General features: G+C 45.8%; 1 protein-coding gene across 1 annotated transcript in view; it reads right to left on the bottom strand.

The window, feature by feature from the left end:
* Positions 1–20,684, bottom strand: part of LOC138787950 (choline kinase alpha-like) — a 32,647-nt gene extending 11,963 nt beyond the window's left edge. The window contains exons 1-3 of the mRNA XM_069965278.1: positions 20,277–20,684; positions 8,166–8,274; positions 2,432–2,485 (exon numbers count right to left, since the gene is read on the bottom strand). Coding sequence (XP_069821379.1) covers positions 2,432–2,485; positions 8,166–8,274; positions 20,277–20,542 — 429 coding nt within the window. The 5' untranslated portion in view covers positions 20,543–20,684. The remainder of the gene's footprint in view (positions 1–2,431; positions 2,486–8,165; positions 8,275–20,276) is intronic.
* Positions 20,685–21,224: the final 540 nt, after the last annotated feature.

The raw sequence follows: 21,224 nt of genomic DNA, 5'->3' as shown, positions 1-21,224 counted from the left end.
GCCAGCTGTAGGACGACAGCCATCTTATATGTAGGGCTCGCCTTAGGGCAACAGCCATCTTATGTGTAGGGCCTGCCTTAGGATGACAGCCATCTTATGTGTAGGGACAGCTGTAGGCGAACAGCCATCTTATGTGTAGGACCAGCTGTAGGCGGACAGCCATCTTATGTGTAGGGCCTGCCTTAGGCTGACAGCCATCTTATGTGTACGGCCAGCTTAAGACCGACAGCTATCCTATGTGTAGGTCCAGCTGTAGGCGGACAGCCATCTTATATGTAGGGCCAGCTGTAGGACGACAGCCATCTTATACGTAGGGCCTGCCTTAGGATGACAGATATCTTATGTGTAGGGCCCGCCCTAGGACAACAGCAGTCTTATGTGTAGGGCCAGCTGTAGGCTGACATCAATCTTATGTGTAGGGCCAGCTTTAGGCCGACAGCCATCTAGTGTGTAGGGCCAGCTGTAGGCAGACAGCCATCTTACAGGTAGCGACAGCTGTAGGCTGACATCAATCTTATGTGTAGGGCCAGCTGTAGGCGGACAGCCATCTTACAGGTAGGGACAGCTTTAGGCTGACAGCCAACTAGTGTGTAGGGCCAGCTGTAGGCGGACAGCCATCTTATGTGTAGGGCCTGCCTTAGGATGACAGCCATCTTATGTGTAGGGCCAGCTGTAGGCGGACAACCATCTTATGTGTAGGGCCAGCTGTAGGCCAACAGCTTGTGACAAAGACTAAATATACCAATTTAGTCAAAAAGTAACCCTAGGAAAAAGTCTGTATCATTAGAGGGATATAACCAATTGTTTATAATAGTGGAAATTGTTGTCCCCCTATAAATGGCATACAACAATGCCCTATATATAGGGCCTAAAACTCTGTCCCTGTATATAGGGCATACAAAAATGTTCTATATATAGGGCTTAAACAATGTCCCTGTATATAGGGCAGTCCCCATATACACGGCATAAAACTGTGTAGGGCATAGACGCGTCAATGTATACGGAATATGCAACAGTGTGCCCCAAGCATATTTAAGTAGCTGACCACAAAGCTGTTTAGTCCATAATTTACATGGATTAAGCACTACATTAGTGAGTACTGGATAGGTCTGGATGGTTCACAGATCTGGCATCCCCGTCGGTTCTATTTAGATCCGACCAGGCGCATTAATTCTTTAACCTTTAGATGCGGCTTGCAGTGATTTTCCACAGTCCCAACACCTTGGCCAAACATCCTCTTTTTTTTTTTTTTTTTTACACACAGCTTGGAAAACTACTGTACATGTGAACTATGATCTCCTCAGCCAGCCGGCGATAAGTAAATAGAGCGACGACGCGTGACTGTGCATCCACTCACTGAGCTAATGTGCTAGACTCTTCACGCTTCACAAACCAGGGATTTTCTAAGAAGGCATATAGATAAAAATATCACACTGTATCAGCATTAGTTAACTACTAAACATTCTACTGGATTCATAGCTGCTTTGCAGACCAGTAATACTACAGCCTGATAGCAACTCAAAAATGTTAAAGGGGTATTCCTGACAAATAGTGAATCTGTCACTAAGTTTATGCTGCCTTAAATAAGGGCAGTATCAACTAGTGACAAAAATGCTGAACAGATCGGAATATTACTTAAATCATTCTATTCAGCAGTTCTGCTAATAAGCAGGAGAATAGGATTCGTGCCGCACCCCTCCCCCGCCCTCCAGCTGCTGACTAACAGCTCTTTCCCTATACACAGCATGGATCGATAACTATCAATTAGCAGCTGGTGGGCAGAGTTTGCTACAGCTCATGAATATCCAGGACTACCGAGCACATAATGAACATAATAGAGAACACTACTTCCGAGTCTTGCCCGTGGGATTGGTAAAAGGATTTTTTATATACTTACCCTCTCGCCGCAGCTATCTCTGCGCTTGTCCCCAACTGCGTTGCACTTCATTGTGTAGGTGTTGCACAACGACCTTCAGTGGTCACAGTGGTGTACTGTCTCAGGGGGACAATCCTTGTGCAACACAGACGAAAGAACGTGCAGCACAGCTGGGGACAGGGATGGAAATAGCAGGGAAGTGAGTGGGTAAAAACTCTTCTGCCAGTTCTGCTGATCAGCTGTTTGGAGGGGCCGTGATGCTCGTACAACTGCGGCAGTGTTTTCAATGTCAACTGCTGCTTGTCTTTTCAATGGACGTAGAATAGTATTACTGCTTTGTTAATGTGAACAAGATGACGCCTCTGTACTGTACCACTGCTACTAAAGAACATTGATAGAAAAGACAATCAGCTGATCGGCAGGGACCCTGCTGATCCAATACTGATCGGCCCTATACTATCCTATGCGTATGGCTCTTTACCACAAAGGTTCTATGAAAGACAACCAAGGCAGACGTAATCTGTGCCCATGCCAAAATCCACCGTGAATACTTACTTGGAAGAAATTCTCCCTTTGGGTCTCCTGGTTCTCGCCCTTGTTACAAGACATCTGTCCAAAATAGAACAAAATTGTTTAATGAAAAAGAAATGGCACAAAACATGTCAGCAAGCACATACTGAATATCTGAACTGTCGCCATGTACAAGGGCAGGTCTTTCTGGAGGTCTCCCCATAGGTGAGCCCCAATACCTGCTTGTAATTTTTGTATACAGCCATAACAGGAGGCCGATAAGCAATAATATAGTGATGTTATATAGAGAACTCATGGCAAACAATCACGTGTTTGTCTTTTTTAGAACAATGGCATATAGTAATTCATTGCTCTTTAACTTTATTTTTAGGAAGCTAATACAGTCATCTGTACAAAACATACCTTATACAGTGCTTACCAATAGTCCTGTATGGAAACATATGAAGGTAAAGGGCAACAGAGAGAATAACATTTCTTATACTGTACCCAGGAGGAAATGGCTACAACCAACAATATGCAATATATCAGAAAGCAGGCTTGTCAAAGGTTAAGCTTTTCATAGTGATGTTGTCTCATCTCATGCAAAACTGAGTGGTATGGATGGTTCATTTTATGGTAAAATGGAGCCAAGTCTATATGAAAATAACCACTTCTGTTGAGGGGTTTAAGCAGTATGACAAAATTTGGGAACAGATGAAATGGAGAACCAGATCACATTTATAACAAATATATGCTTAAAGAGAACCTGTAAGGCCCGGCCCGGGGATCTGGCAGGTCAGAAGAACATTGTTCTAGCAGTGTTCTCCAGAGCAATTTAAAAGAAAATGACTTTTATTCAGTGTGTCCGTGACTATATGGCCGGCGTTTTTATCTACGCCCCCTGCCACCCAGGCAATAATGATTGACAGCCTAAGTGCAGGAAGAAGTCCAGAGCTCACGTTGTTAAAGAGGACCTGTCAACCGGGAGGACGGCGCCTAGCCCGCCCAACCCCCCGGTGGAAACCCCCCTTTTCCTGCAAGTCCCGTTCCTCATCGACGCCGGAAGGTGAGCGTGCGATGTATGCTAATTACCTAAGATGAGTCAAAAGCACATAGAGAATGACTGGAGCAGTCATTCTCTATGGGCATCGGACTTATCTCTGCCGAGCGCGCGCACAGTTTCTAACGGTGAGATCTCCGTCCCAGGGCCGGGTCCAGGAGCGGGACTTGCAGCAAAGGGTAAGTATCCGGGCTCAGCGCCGTCCTCCCAGCTGACAGGTTCACTTTAATCAAACCTGACTAGGAAGAAAGGACGCAGCACAGGGACTCTATAGTCAAAGAAGTGACAGCTACTGAGAATAAATGTAATTTTTTTTCTGCTCTGGCAGAACGCAGAGTCCTCAGGGGAACCCCGTCAGAATGCTCTTCTCCTGATCTGTCAGGTCCCAGGGCTGGCTTGTAAGGCCCACAGGACCTGACAGGTTCTCCTTAAAGGGCTTCTATTAGGAGAAAGAAAATGGAATGGGCTTGGTGACTTGTTGGCTCCTTTGGTGATATAAATGACTATAATGTGAATAGAATGGACAAGCTGGAAACCTGGTTTCTAAGCATAGTTGGCATCATTTTATGGAAGCTTGTGAAGTACCAAGAATGAACTAAGCCCTTAGGCAGTCAACAAGTCTTAAGTCTTTCTACGGGTCCTTGAAAAGTAGACAGGAACCCATGGATACAGTAATAGTAAGAGTGGAGATAAATATTTAGAAAGACAATGGCGAAGAACACTAGTCTTCTAAATAGGGTGGAAATTACAAAGCCACGTAGAACATAAACAGTAATTCCATCTACAATGGACCATTCTTCTACATCAGCTTTTTAGTTTTCTTATCTCTATAGGATTCACTATATACCATATGAGGTTTCTTTAGAAGAAGAATTGACTTTTTGAATATGTTATGATTTATATTTTATATATATATATATATTTATATTTCTTTAAAGAAAAGTTAAGGACTTGGGAAGCAATTTTTATATCAATTGGATTCAATCTGTAAAACGTCAAATTTCGGTGCCATTCAAATGGCCAGAATATTGCCTCTTTAGTTCATTTTGGCCTGGAGCACAGCTAGTCCATAAAACGCATAAAAACAGACTGATGCATGCAGAATATACCATTGCTTATCAAATTAATAGAAATATTTTTTTACTCTGACTCCGAGGTTGCATACTATACCGTAGATCGTGTCTGTCACCTGGAAACCAGAGTGTGCAAGGCACGATGGCATGGGTACGCCTGCAGCAAAGAACACATGCACATACAACTAAAGAGGTATAACACCCTGCCCCATCAATGATTAGTCTCCACCCGCAAAAAACCCACCCAACAAGACCTAAAAGAAAGTGCCAGAAAGGCTGCATTTGATAACGCACAATATACTGTGCCGCGTGGAAACATATTAGTATAAATAATAGAAGAGCTAGAACTATGATTTCCAACACCTAAGGCTTAAACTGGAAAGTTATATGTTGGATAACATTTTGTACCAAGCAATAAGTATCTAGCAGATATATTGTAATGATACAAGAATGAGAAAAATAAAAAAAGGAGTTTTTTTTTTTTTTACACAGGAGGGCCTGTATACTATGGAGAGTAAAGTATAGCATTACCAGCCACAACAGTTTTCACCGTCAGTCTCTTGACAGAAAGTGATCTAGTCCGTAGTCTTTACCTAAAGAAAAATAAATATTTGCCTGGTATCTCAAATATAAAGGACAGCATTATCCCTGGTTCTCTGCCGGTCTCCTGACCGTGAGAGTCAAGATGGCTGCCATGCTTCTACCAGAAGACAGGACAGCCATTCTTGGAAATGGTGCTGAAAATAGTTGAATACGTCTCAGGCAGACATGAAGCCAAACAATTGAATGTGCATGGTTTATTCAAATTATTCAGTGTTAACCCAAATTATGCAGCCCAAGCAAAAGAAATGTCAGCTTTAATGGAAGGCCATGTTGGCCAAGCGCGGGATCATGTTCTCGGTGTTCCGGAATATATTTGCTTTAGCAAAGTACACAAACATTACAGGAAGTCACCAGACTACAGTGACCACGTAACACCAGAACATGTCCCTTTTTAACTTTTTCTTGTTTATTTATGAATTAAATTTGAAAAATAACAATTCCTTTAAGAGTCCATGATCTACCTAGGTCAGGGTTCTCTAACCGGTAGGTCTGGAGCCACAGCATTGCTAGAATTTCAATGTTATAAGGGAAAGGTAAAAGCCGTATCACTTGGTTATATCTTTCATGTGGCTTTCTACCTTTTAGGAGTTGGCGTAGCGGGATACAACGTGCTGTATATGAACGTGGCTCATGACCTACAGAAGTCTGAGGACCTCTGATCTAGATCATGATGAGATGGCTTGTGTTACCCATCTACTTAAACTTATCGGGAGGGGAAGCAGCTATTGACATTCCTTGCATCAACTTTTTTAGTGTAAAAAGCATAAATTAATCATTTAATGGCAGGGCAGAGTTCAACGCTAATGGCAGAGAACCCACATGTAAAACGGGCAGGAAATCATGTCAACAAGTGTACTGGGTGTGTCACTGGAGTGAGAAAGAGATAAGTAACCATGATAGGAAAGTGGATCCGTTACCCAATCACTCCTGACGTGACCAAAGTCCACACCACACTGCCCTCTTGGCTTGGACTTTGAATGGTGACCTACTGGGGAAAGCACCCAGAGGTAAATACAGGAGCTGACAAAGTCAACAAGCTTCATATAAAACTTAACGTTGACCCTTAAATGGGTTCACAAAGCCAAATGATACTACTAAATAAATAATGTATAAACCAGGCCAAGATATTGCGGAATGTGATTGATTCCTTTGCTAACTGTATAGTACATCATAATTAGATTGTATACTGTAACTATACAGAGCCAGGCACTTATAAAGCCATCCGCATTCCGTAACACATGGTCAGTCTATTCACTGTCCTCTATAATAAGGATATCTCTTAAAACTTACCCGTAAGAGATACATCGGCTTAGTGGTGGTGGTGGGGGGGTAACGTAGCTTTTTACCTCTAAGTCTGGCATGACCAATCTACGGTCTGCAGCCATCTCTTCAGAATTATAACGCCACCCATCAGCCGGAAATACTGAATCTGGAAAGCACACAATGATCACCTCTGCCACGAATTATCAATAAAAAAAATTTACGCCCATTTGTCATTTTGTCACTTTTATATATGAAACTGTGATCCAGTGGAAGTTTATCAAGCATAGCCCAGGATATAGACAAACCCTGATATGTCAGATGTATTCATTGATGGGGGATTGGGCACTGAGACCCACCCACAGGTAGCTAGAATAGAACTCATTTGCATAGAATAGATCTAATTTGCATAGCCTTTCTTCCCAGAATTCCCAGTGGCCTGTAAGTCTCCATACGTCTTTCTTCTTAAAAGGGTTGGAATTTTATAGTAAAATAGTTCACTGTACAGTAAGTGTATTCACATTACTTACTGACAGCAGCTCCCTGTGTACCTCATAGAGCTAATATCAGACTCCCCTCCTCTAGGCTGTGCTGTCCTGCTTTGGGGTGAGTCTGTCCATAAGATGGCCGACATGGAGGAGCATGTGACCTTGCACCGAACCCCAGTGTCCACCATAGACATATACAGGCGCAGTGTTGGACACTTGGGGGTGGGGCATGGTCACATGCCCCTCTATATCGGCCATCTTATGGACAGCCTGGAGGAGGGGAGCTTGACATTAGCTCCATGAGGTATATATACTTACATTATATACAGTGAGTACAGTTACTAATACTGTATTCTGAACAATTTTACTATAAAGTGGCCAACCCCTTTAAGAAGAAACTTAACCCATTGGGTCTAACATCTAACTAGCCACCCGGCATCCTGCTCTGTACTGATAGGGGGCAACAACCCCGAAACAACTGACTATAGATGGGTAATGGCTAGTCATGGTTTAACATACCCAGATGGAAATCTACCTTAAAAAGGTGGTGGGTTACTTTAGATATCCTTTCTTCCCAGATACATTAGTGACCCATTACTTGCATTTTTCACTATCTTAACTCTTGAGACAAATGCAACAGCAAAAGGAACCACCATGTCATTTTGTCCTATGGACTAATGTTGAGCACATATAGATCAGACATTGGAGGAATACACCAACGTCTTTGATCACCTGACAGTATAGATACCTCAGCTCCAGTTTCCCGGTTCACTCAGAAATGCTATAATGCATGTCTATGGGTAGTTTCAGCTTTCTGTCGTATAATATGAAGAAAAGTTGTCAGGTTAAGTACTTTATGGCGATGTTCACACAACAGGAAAATGACGTTGTGGGAACAAAGCCGAATAGCTTCACTCTAGCTGTATGTGGGGGTCTCAGACCCAACAAAAATTCTGACACATCAAACGTTTCCTATATCGGGAGTTTATAGCACATGAATTGTCAAGCCTAACAATTGAATTGCATTGTATATGCCATTGCCATCCATGTGTGATGATGCAGAGGAATGTTCATTAGATTTGGGATATTAGGAGCTGGATTATACCCATAGCCATAATCTATCTCAACGTCCTACTTTAGTTAAATGACATTAATGGAACTAATTTATTGAGCAATATGGCTTTTATTATTTCGTAAGTGAATTTGCCAGACAACCCGGACAAAGGCAGCAATAATTTCCAATAATAAGCCAAGTGGCACAAACACAGGACTCTTTATGTGACGAGCTCACCCACCTGCAAGATGGCGCCATATATCCGCAGCAGGACACTTCGTGGTTCATTGCCTACACAGATCTCATCTTCTGGCAAGGAGCAATGAAACAGCATGTTACTCAGGCCACCTCTAAAATAAAGAAAAGAGACAATCTGGTTACACATGGACCAAGCAGACGGAGATGGTTGAAAAAAATCTTTTAAATCAAATGGTCTAAGAAAGTTATACAGAATGTGCTCCCTGCTGCCACTTCTGTCCATGACAGGAACTCTAAAGAGCAGGAGAGGTTTTCTATGGGGATTTGCTACAGCTCTGGACAGTTCCTTGCATGGACAGAGGGGGCAGCAAAGAGCACTGTGTCAGAATGAAAATAATACACCACTTCTTGCAGGACATACAGCAGCTGATAAGTACTGGAAGAATTTTTTTTTATAGAAGTAATTTACAAAGCTGTATAATGTTCTGACACTATGTTCTTTCTGGAGTACACCATTAAAAAGTATACAGTTTTATACTTATGTATTTACTACTAAGCATCCCTATGGCATATGTGTGTAGAAACCCACAGGAATATTATTACAATGTGTTTCTATACATTTTATAGATAAAACAAACAAACTGATAATGTCTTAGCGTTACTTGAAGTTAAAAGTCTCTGGACTTGGACAGCAATACCGGACGACTTCATCATCATATCATGTAACGTAACCTTGACCACTGAGTACAACCAAATCACTGTTCAAATCAATAAAGACACGTGTACACATTATCCCAGACACCAATCGCACTAAAGCCTATGAACTAGTTTGAAAAGCATTTTCCTTTCGTACTACTTATCATGGTGCCATAAGTCTTTATAAAAAATGTTGCTTACTTTTGCTTTTACAGCCTCTGCAGTTTGCTGTGTGAGAGCTGTTTTGCCTCTGTGTTCTCCCTTGCAGAGCCCTACCTGCTCTCCTCTCTCTCTCCAGCTGGTGTAAACTGGACTCCAAAGTTTCTCTTCCCCCTGTCTGCAATCTGAGCTGGTGTGTAATCCCCTTCCTTCTGCTATCTCTACCACTGTTCAGTATACCCAGTAATTTATTTTAAACCTCTGCTCATTCTTGGTTTAGCAATCCAATGGGCAACCGACAGATGTTGGTGTAGATTAAAAAAAATCACTGCCTGATCCCTTTATTCTCTGAGAGATAAGCCACCACCAGAGCAGTCTGGCAATGGCTCACCCCCTCCACACCCCCATAGAAAACACAGGAATGTTCGGTAATGAAAAAGTCCCTGTGTTATTGAAGGTGTTTGCTCACCTTCACAAGTTTACTTGTAAACCCCTTTCAAACAAACAGACAGCCAGTGCAGTTCTTATAGGGGTTGCCCTTAAGCACAATGGGGCTCTGTAACTGGAACTGATACTGTTTTATCCATCTGGGTTGATCCCTGTCCCATAGGATTATAGATGTAGTATAGTTTAACATTCAGATGTAACCTGGGATAACACTTTACAGAACTGGAAAGACTTTCACACGTACAGGATCTGCAGCAGATTTGATGGCGCAGAATTGAAGCTGCAGATTCAAAGCAAATCAATTCTGCTGCGGATCTGCTGCAGATTCAAATCTGCGCCATCAAATCTGCTGCAGATCTTGTACGTGTGAATGCCCCCAAAAGGGGTACTTCAGCGAAAATCTTTTTCTTTCATATCAACTGGTTTCAGAAAGTTATATAGATTTGTAATTGACTTCTATTAAAAAAATCTCAAGTCTTCCAGTACTTATCAGCTGCTGTATGTCCTGCATGAAGTGGTGTTTTCTTTCCAGTCTGACACAGTGCTCTCTGCTGCCACCTCTGTTCATGTCAGGAACTGTCCAGAGGAGCAGCCTATCCCCATAGGAAACCTCTCCTTCTCTGGACAGTTCCTGACACTGACAGCAGAGAGCACTGTGTCAGACTGAAAAGAAAACAACATTTCATGCAGGACATACAGCAGCTGAAAAGTACGGGAAGATTAGAGTTTTTTAATCAGAAGTAAATTACAAAAGTATATAACGTTCTGAAACCATTTTTTTTTGCTGGAGTACCCCTTTAAACAACAATCAGACAGCTTCCCCCTTTGTTACAAGCTCTACACTGGACATTTAGAGGGCACTTCCATAACTTCCTATGTGAGCACAGTGCATTTTTCTCCCTGATAAAAGGATCTGAATGCTTGGACCTTGAATCATACATCTGTCCACCCCATATTAATAATTTACTGAGATAAGGAGGGGGCTCTCCCTGTGTAAACCACTGCGGAACACCCCCCCCCCCCCCATAACAGTAAGTAAACAGGTCGCTGGGTGGGTTTACTTTGGCTGTACGCTGAATGAGGTCTCACAATCATCACACAAAGAAAGAGTAATTGTCAGCAGGTCGCTGTGATCTTTTGTAAAGCTGACCCACTTCACTCCCCAACACAAATAAGTCATATACACCGATTGGGACTTTAAGGGGCCAATAAACCCTGAGTTTCTGCTAGACGGCCCTGGTCCTTCACTAAGGAACTATGCCCAGTCTAACCATGTCTCATCCCTTACTGCTCTGAGTGTACAATGTTAACAGTGTCTGCCTAAAAATGCAAATGAGATCGCCACCCGCCTGCACTGAGAAGTTTGCTGCCACCCACCACCATCCACGAGATGCCCAACTGCACCCACAAGATCACTGCCATCGGCCCACAACAGCACCGCGGGAGCAGCACCTGCAGCCGGGCAATGAGCAGCCCCCAGGGCAGGAGAGACCCAGAACGTGATTACTGGAGAGTGGGGGAATACTCGGCACTGTGCCCCACCTCTCCCCACCACACCCACAAGGTAACTACTACTACTGCTACTACTACCCCCACTCCTGATACTACTACTGCCAAGACTGCTCCTCCTTCTACCCCCAGTCCTTATACTACTACTCTCAATACTGCTCCCACTACTACTGCTACTACTACCCCCACTCCTGATACTACTACTCTCAATACTGCTCCCACTACTACTACTGCTACTACTACCCCAACTCCTTATACTACTACTCCCAATACTGCTCCCACTACTACCCCCACTCCTGATACTACTACTGCCAAGACTGCTCCTACTACTACCTCCACTCCTTATACTACTACTCTCAATACTGCTCCCACTACCACTCCTACCCCCACTCCTGATACTACTACTGCCAAGACTGCTCCTACTACTACCTCCACTCCTTATACTACTACTCTCAATACTGCTCTCACTACTACTGCTACTACTACCCCCACTCCTTATACTACTACTCTCAATACTGCTCTCACTACTACTGCTACTACTACCCCCACTCTTTATACTACTACTCCCAATACTGCTCCCCCTACTACTACTACCCCCACTCCTTATGCTACTACTCTCAATACTGCTCCCACTACTGCTCCTACTACTACCCCCCACTCCTTATACTACTACTCTCAATACTGCTCCCACTACTACTCCTACCCCCTCGTTGTACTACTACTCTCAATAATGCTCCCACTACTACTACTACCCCCACTCCTTATACTACTACTCCCAATACTGCTCTCACTACTACTGCTACTACTACCCCCACTCCTTATACTACTACTCTCAATACTGCTTTCACTACTACTGCTACTACTACCCCCACTCTTTATACTACTACTCCCAATACTGCTCCCCCTACTACTACTACCCCCACTCCTTATGCTACTACTCTCAATACTGCTCCCACTACTGCTCCTACTACTACCCCCCACTCCTTATACTACTACTCTCAATACTGCTCCCACTACTACTCCTACCCCCTCGTTGTACTACTACTCTCAATAATGCTCCCACTACTACTACTACCCCCACTCCTTATACTACTACTCCCAATACTGCTCCCACTACTACTGCTACTACTACCCCCACTCCATATACTACTACTCCCAATACTGCTCCCACTACTACCCCCACTCCTGATACTACTACTGCCAAGACTGCTCCTACTACTACCCCCACTCCTTATACTACTACTCCCAATACTGCTCCCAATACTACTACTACCCCCACTCCTTATGCTACTACTCTCAATACTGCTCCCACTACTGCTCCTACTACTACCCCCTACTCCTTATACTACTACTCTGAATACTGCTCCCACTACTACTCCTACCCCCACTCGTTGTACTACTACTCTCAATACTGCTCCCACTACTGCTCCTACTACTATCCCCCACTCCTTATACTACTACTCCCAATACTGCTCCCACTACTACCCCCACTCCTGATACTACTACTGCCAAGACTGCTCCTACTACTACCCCCACTCCTTATACTACTACTCCCAATACTGCTCCCACTACCACTCCTACCCCCACTCCTGATACTACTACTGCCAAGACTGCTCCTACTACTACCCCCACTCCTTATACTACTACTCTCAATACTGCTCTCACTACTACTGCTACTACTACCCCCACTCTTTATACAAATTCTCCCAATACTGCTCCCACTACTACTGCTACCCCAACTCCTTATACTACTACTCCCAATACTGCTCCCACTACTACCTCCACTCCTGATACTACTACTGCCAAGACTGCTCCTACTACTACCCCCACTCCTTATACTACTACTCTCAATACTGCTCCCACTACTGCTTCTACTACTACCCCCCACTCCTTATACTACTACTCTCAATACTGCTCCCACTACTACTACTACCACCACTCGTTGTACTACTTCTCTCAATAATGCTCCCACTTACTGCTACTACTACCCCCACTCCTTATACTACTACTCCCAATACTGCTCCCACTACTACCCCCACTCCTGATACTACTACTCCCAATACTGCTCCCACTACTACCCCCACTCCTGATACTACTACTGCCAAGACTGCTCCTACTACTACCCCCACTCCTTATACTACTACTCTCAATACTGCTCCCACTACTGCTTCTACTACTACCCCCCACTCCTTATACTACTACTCCCAATACTGCTCCCACTACTACTACTAACCCCACTCCTTATACTACTACTCTCAATACTGCTCCCACTACCACTCCTACCCCCACTCGTTGTACTACTACTCTCAATAATGCTCCCACTACTACTGCTACTACTACCCCCACTCCTTATTAGTGATGCACGATGCACCGAAATATCGATACTAATATCGATATTCGGGGCAAAAAAACGGTTCGGTACCAGGATTTCCTGGTATCGATACTTTATGTTAAGATGTGCAATAGCGCAGGTTAACATAAAGTATAGTGCAGAGAACACGGCGGGCAGCTAGCTTAGCACCAGCCGTGCTCTCTGTCTGCTCCCCACCCCCCGCGCGGCTCACCAACTCCTTCTCCATGCTGCCTGGTCCAGGTGTCATCTCGGACATCTCTCTCCCCCTCCCCAGCAACCAGCGGGGGCCGCCCGGGTACGGCATGCCGCTGTCACTATGGAGCGGCATTCATACTGGACTGTACTGCGTTGTGACTCCCGGCCCCCGCACACAGGCCACAGCCTCCTCACTACGGGACAATCTCCAAAGCAATCGGCTGCTGCGCACGGAGCGGCTCGGATGCTGCTGACACAGCGGCATCTACACAGTTAAACCGGCTATTTAACTGTGTAGATGCCGCTGTGTCAGCAGCATCCGAGCCACTCCGTACACAGTAGCCGATTGCTTTGGAGATTGTCCCGTAGTGAGGAGGCTGCGGCCTGTGTGCGGGGGCTGGGAGTCACAACGGAGCGAGGAGAGTGACGCCGGGAACGGGCAGCATGGAGCAGGAGGTGAGGAGGCTGCGGCCTGTGTGCGGGGGCTGGGAGTCACAACGGAGCGAAGAGAGTGACGCCGGGACCGGGCAGCATGGAGCAGGAGGTGAGGAGGCTGCGGCCTGTGTGCGGGGGCCGGGAGTCACAACGGAGCGAGGAGAGTGACGCCGGGACCGGGCAGCATGGAGCAGGAGGTGAGGAGGCTGCGGCCTGTGTGCGGGGGCCGGGAGTCACAACGGAGCAAGGAGAGTGACGCCGGGACCGGGCAGCATGGAGCAGGAGGTGAGGAGGCTGCGGCCTGTGTGCGGGGGCCGGGAGTCACAACGGAGCAAGGAGAGTGACGCCGGGACCGGGCAGCATGGAGCAGGAGGTGAAGGTTCTGCTCCACTACAACTATTACTATCCCCAATGTACTATACTAGTGCTGGGTCAGCACCAGTATAGTATGTTGGGGATAGTAGTTGTATAGCTATATGTCCATAGTATAGCCATACTACTACCCCCAACCTACTATACTGTACATCTGCCCTACTACCCCCAACCTACTATACTGTACATCTGCCCTATTACCCCCAACCTACTATACTGTACATCTGCCCTATTACCCCCAACCTACTATACTGTACATCTGCCCTATTACCCCCAACCTACTATACTGTACATCTGCCCTATTACCCCCAACCTACTATACTGTACATCTGCCCTATTACCCCCAACCTACTATACTGTACATCTGCCCTATTACCCCCAACCTACTATACTGTACATCTGCCCTATTACCCCCAACCTACTATACTGTACATCTGCCCTATTACCCCCAACCTACTATACTGTACATCTGCCCTATTACCCCCAACTTACTAAACTGTACATCTGCCCTATTACCCCCAACCTACTATACTGTACATCTGCCCTATTACCCCCAACCTACTATACTGTACATCTGCCCTACTACCCCCAACCTACTATACTGTACATCTGCCCTATTACCCCCAACCTACTATACTGTACATCTGCCCTATTACCCCCAACCTACTATACTGTACATCTGCACTACTACCCCCAACCTACTATACATCTGCCCTACTACCCCCAACCTACTATACTGTACATCTGCCCTACTACCCCCAACCTACTATACTGTACATCTGCCCTATTACCCCCAACCTACTATACTGTACATCTGCCCTATTACCCCCAACCTACTATACTGTACATCTGCACTACTACCCCCAACCTACTATACTATACATCTGCCCTACTACCCCCAACCTACTATACTGTACATCTGCCCTATTACCCCCAACCTACTATACTGTACATCTGCCCTATTACCCCCAACCTACTATACTGTACATCTGCACTACTACCCCCAACCTACTATACTGTACATCTGCCCTATTACCCCCAACCTACTATACTGTACATCTGCCCTACTACCCCCAACCTACTATACTGTACATCTGCCCTATTACCCCCAACCTACTATACTGTACATCTGCCCTATTACCCCCAACCTACTATACTGTACATCTGCACTACTACCCCCAACCTACTATACTGTACATCTGCACTACTACTACTACTCTACTGGCATCTGTCATACTACTAGTACCCCCAACATACTGTACTGTACATCTGCCCTACTACTACTACTACTACTACCTCCAACCTACTATACTGGCATCTGCCATACTACTACTACCCCCAACATAATATACTGTGAGTCAGCTTCACTACTATTACCCTCAAAATACTATACTGTGTGTTAGCCATACAACTACTACCCCCAACATACTATGCTGTGAGTCAGCCATACTACTACTACTACCCCCAACTACTATAATAAAAACAAAAAAAGGAGGAAATATTGGCATCACGTTAAAATGATCACCTTCCCAATCTCGCACAGTATACAGTGTTCCCAAAAAAGTCATATATCCAAACATGGTACCAATAAAAGCTGCAAATCATTGCGCGCAAAGACTCTCAGACAGCCCTACAGGCTGAAAGATATGGGAATCAGAAAACAGCAATTTTTAACACATGTATTTAAAAAACAAACAAAAAAAACCATAACTTTTGTAACATTTGTACAGTGTAAGTTGTAAATTAAAATGAAAATATATTGTACCATTGTAATAGTGCGGACCTGAAGAATATAGATAACATGTCAGGTATATTACATAGTGAACATTGGGGAGTGTTATATCTGCAGTTGAGGGGGGGGGGCATTATATTGAGTTATTATTGGGGGGGGGGGTTATACGCTAATATCGAAATGGTACTGAGTATCGAAATAAAAAAGTTGGTATTGGTATCGTGACATCCCTACTCCTTATACTACTACTCTCAATACTGCTCCCACTACTACCCCCACTAATTATACTACTACTCCCAATACTGCTCCCAATTCTACTGCTACTACTACTCCTGATACTACTACTACCCCCACTCCTTATACTACTACTCCCAATACTGCTCCCACTACTACCCCCACTAATTATACTACTACTCCCAATACTGCTCCCAATTCTACTGCTACTACTACTCCTGATACTACTACTACCCCCACTCCTTATACTACTACTCCCAATACTGCTCCCACTACTACCCCCACTAATTATACTACTACTCCCAATACTGCTCCCAATTCTACTGCTACTACTACTCCTGATACTACTACTACCCCCACTCCTTATACTTCTACTCCCAATACTGCTCCCACTACTAATGCTACTACTACCCCCACTCCTGGTACTACTACTACCCCACTACTTATACTACTACTCTCAATACTGCTCCCACTACTAATGCTACTACTACCCCCACTCCTTATACTACTACTACCCCCACTCCTTATACTACTACTCCCAATACTGCTCCCAATTCTACTGCTACTACTACCCCCACTCCTGATACTACTATTGCCAATACTTATTTACTACTACACACATCATAATTTGCAAAAAAATAAAATTAAAAAAATCATAATAAATTAAGATTTAAATCAAGATTTTTTTGCCCCTATTGCCCAGCCCCAATGTACCCCCCTCGTCCTGGAAGGTATACTTCTAAGATGACCAGAGGGAGCACTAGGCTGAATAACGCTCCTATCGATTTGAAAGGAAACTTCAAAGAAAAAGGCAAATATGGTTTTCATAAACTGCAATTTTTCTACTTCTCCCTTCGAAATCAGTGGGAGGCGTCTAAGGTAAAACCACGCAGCTAATGGTGGAGAAGTCGGTGTGGTTACTGTATCAATACTCATAGGGATTTTTCCAGTGTGAACCAGCTCTACCAGTCTGGGGGAGTTATAGAAGGTTATAGCAGAAATGTCAGTATCACTATAAGCCTCAGTTCACATCAGTGTCACAGGTTCAATGTTAGCTGCCAGTGGGAATGTCAAACAGAATAAGGGTATGTTCTGAGTAAATGTGGCAAATTCTGCGGCAGAGAATCCCGCCTGCCTCGGCTCCCGCCGCTCTCCTCGCAAAGAACTGACATGTCCGCCACATTTATTCAGTGTGAACATACTCTAACATGGCATCTTGCACTATTCTCCCTGCTAAACTGCTGGACCCTTTCATGGAAACCCAAAAGACCAAATTAATGTCACTGTGGTTTCTTGGGTGCCACTGGTCTCCATTATATAACAAAGCCAACTCATCTATTGTTTTGCTTTTATAACTTAGCAGAACAATGGAAAAAATTGTTAAAGTGTCACTGTCGTTTACTATTTTTTTTTGCAGAAATCAATAGTACAGGCCACTATAAGAAACTTTGTAATTGGGTTTATTAGCCGAAAAATGCATTTTTATCATGAAAAAGCAGTTTGAAGCTCTCCCCCCTGTCTTTATGGTTTTCTATAAAGAGGGGAGGGGTGGAGGGAGATGAGGCACCAAAACAGGACAACTACATCACCGGGCTATCTCCTCTGAGGCCAGCACTGACCTCTGAATATCTGCTTTCACACAGTTCCTGCTGTGTAATCCTTTGTTCTCTGCTCTCTGCTGGTGACTAATCTCCCTCCTCCCCTCTCCATAGGTTACACAGGACCTGACTGATATAAAAGAGTTGAGATTTCCTGATAATGAGCAGTGAATGAGAGAGGGCAAAAGGACACCTCAGCGGTCACAGTGCAGTGTGCTTGTGGGGACGATACTGAAGTGATTTTAAGACTTTTTTGTTTCTCATATTCCCATTGATTTAAATAGGAGCTATCAAGCAGACCTATCCTGAGGGGAGCACAGAAGGCTGCTAGATCAACCTTGAATTGGCACTGTCACAAAAATAAAAATATGTTGATTAATCATATAGACATCGGCCAAAGTCTGAGCGTTCAGGAGAAGGAGCCAGGAGGAGTCCACACGTAATCCAATCTCTCCCGGCTCTGCATCATGTGACCGAGGTGAACCCATAATGTGAGTCAATAAAGGGGTACTCCGGAGACAGAAAAAATAACTTCACATTGTAATCTGACTTTTTTATACAAGAAATTTACAGTTTTTTATTTATTCGGGCATACATTTCAGTTTAGCGGCCGCAGCACGGGGTGACACCACTAAGGTTTGTGTCAGGAACTGCAGGGCTACTCCCCCCAGCTCCGTCCTACTGCTACCGAGCAGGGTCCCCTTTCGCCCCATGTACTGTATAGTGTTATATACAGTACACCGTGAAGGGGAAGTGCCCGACACTATCATGCTGCTTGGCAGTCTGCGAACAGCGCCATAGTGTCAGGCCGCCTTACTCCCACCACTCCTTCTGCTTCCCCCCGAGTATTGTATATAGAAGTATACAGTACATGGAGGAGACAGGAACCTGCTCTGTATAACACTGAGCAGGGGATAGGGATCTGCAGGGAATAGTCTGACACAGGGGGGCCTGTGTGTATACCAAAATAATACACAGGTCTCTGGACTACCCCTTTAAAAAGTTTAAGAACCTCCAGGGGTGATGATGTGATCCCATCTGACATAATGGGATCTGTCTGGGATTACATGAAGAGACAGAAGGACAACAGGAGTTACTTCTCCACGATGGAGAGTCCCTTTAAGACCTACAAGTTACCTAGAATAGGTGATGTTGTTCTGAAGGGAAAGGAATATTCATCACTAGAGCGTTCATTCTATACCAAATGGGGCCTGATGTCAATCATTGGATATATTCATATATAATGGAGGATGGAAAGAGGAAGATGACAATGACAGGAGGCTGCCAGTCACATAGGGAGGACACTGACAGGAGGCTGCCAGTCACATAGGGAGGACACTGACAGGAGGCTGCAAGTCACATAAGGAGGACACTGACAGGAGGCTGCAAGTCACATAGGGAGGACACTGACAGGAGGCTGCAAGTCACATAGGGAGGACACAGACAGGAGGCTGCCAGTCACATAGGGAGGACACAGACAGGAGGCTGCCAGTCACATAGGGAGGACACTGACAGGAGGCTGCCAGTCACATAGGGAGGACACTGACAGGAGGCTGCCAGTCACATAGGGAGGACACTGACAGGAGGCTGCCAGTCACATAGGGAGGACACTGACAGGAGGCTGCCAGTCACATAGGGAGGACACAGACAGGAGGCTGCCAGTCACATAGGGAGGACACTGACAGGAGGCTGCCAGTCACATAGGGAGGACACAGACAGGAGGCTGCCAGTCACATAGGGAGGACACTGACAGGAGGCTGCCAGTCACATAGGGAGGACACTGACAGGAGGCTGCCAGTCACATAGGGAGGACACAGACAGGAGGCTGCCAGTCACATAGGGAGGACACTGACAGGAGGCTGCAAGTCACATAGGGAGGACACAGACAGGAGGCTGCCAGTCACATAGGGAGGACACAGACAGGAGGCTGCCAGTCACATAGGGAGGACACAGACAGGAGGCTGCCAGTCACATAGGGAGGACACTGACAGGAGGCTGCAAGTCACATAGGGAGGACACAGACAGGAGGCTGCCAGTCACATACAGGAGGCTGCCAGTCACATACAGGAGGCTGCCAGTCACATACAGAGGGATACTGACAGGCGGGACATACGGAGGGGCACTGACAGGCGGGACATACGGAGGGGCACTGACAGGCGGGACATACGGAGGGGCACTGACAGGCCGGACATACGGAGGGGCACTGACAGGCGGGACATACGGAGGGGCACTGACAGGCGGGACATACGGAGGGGCACTGACAGGCGGGACATACGGAGGGGCACTGACAGGCGGGACATACGGAGGGGCACTGACAGGCGGGACATACGGAGGGGCACTGACAGGCGGGACATACGGAGGGGCACTGACAGGCGGGACATACGGAGGGGCACTGACAGGCGGGACATACGGAGGGGCACTGACCGTATCACGCTGATCTGGAAGCGCTCCTCCTCCAGATACCTCCACGCCCCCGGCAAGAACTCCTTACACCAGCGGTAAGCCTTGCGCCTAGTGCGGGCATCAGGCTCGTCTTCCTTCGCCCTGCGGTTTTCCTCCTCGCCGTTGTCGCGGTTTTCCACCCCCATGGAGTCTGCGTTTCTCTGTGCGGTCACCAGCCCTCCGGCCGAGCTGATCAATAGACCCAGAGAATTGGGGAGCTCATCCGCGCAGGCAAATTTCGTCTTCATCCTGGTAGAAAAAAGAAATAAAAACAACAGAAAGGTCCCTATAGGAGTGAGAGGAGTGACCGCGCCGTGTGAACAGTACTCAGCGATATAACGTGCACTAGATGCGCGCCCCTGTACTGGCAGCTGTCGTCTTACTGTGGCGCCGTGGACCTCGCCCTTATATAGAGTGACGTCACAAAGGCTCCGCGCTCCGGCCCCGCCCACCACAACTGCCTTGTGATTAGTCAAGATTCCAAACCCTAGAACGCGGCAGCTCGTAGCTCTCGGTTGCCCTGGTGACACGTGTGGCCGCCGCAGGTATTACACACTGGTTCCTTTCTTCCCAGTCACGGCTGCTGCAGTTTCTATGGATACAGAGACATGTTTGCCAAGAAGCTGAGTGGGTATATCCCCAGAGCTCAGGAAGCTGGATGGCAGAGCATTCACACAGTGTTATGTAATGGTGGGGCCCCTAGTAGCATCTGGAATCTGTCCCACCCAGAAATACAGGGGAGAGGACCTCTCTATTATAGCCTCCTCCATATGAGGGAACTGTTACCCCAATACTGAGCAAGGGGATCTTTATGCGGCTTTCCCAGCCTGTCCCATGTGTGCGCACATTACTAGCTGTGTAGACTTGTGTGAAATAAAGGGCACCATGTTGGGAACCAAGTTTGCCCATCAGTTCCTTTGGGCACCTTCT

The sequence above is a fragment of the Dendropsophus ebraccatus genome, chromosome 4 (genome assembly GCF_027789765.1).
Source record: "Dendropsophus ebraccatus isolate aDenEbr1 chromosome 4, aDenEbr1.pat, whole genome shotgun sequence".
NCBI lineage: Eukaryota > Metazoa > Chordata > Amphibia > Anura > Hylidae > Dendropsophus > Dendropsophus ebraccatus.
The sequence above is the reverse complement of the archived record's forward strand: the minus strand, read 5'-3'. Positions and strand labels throughout refer to the sequence as shown.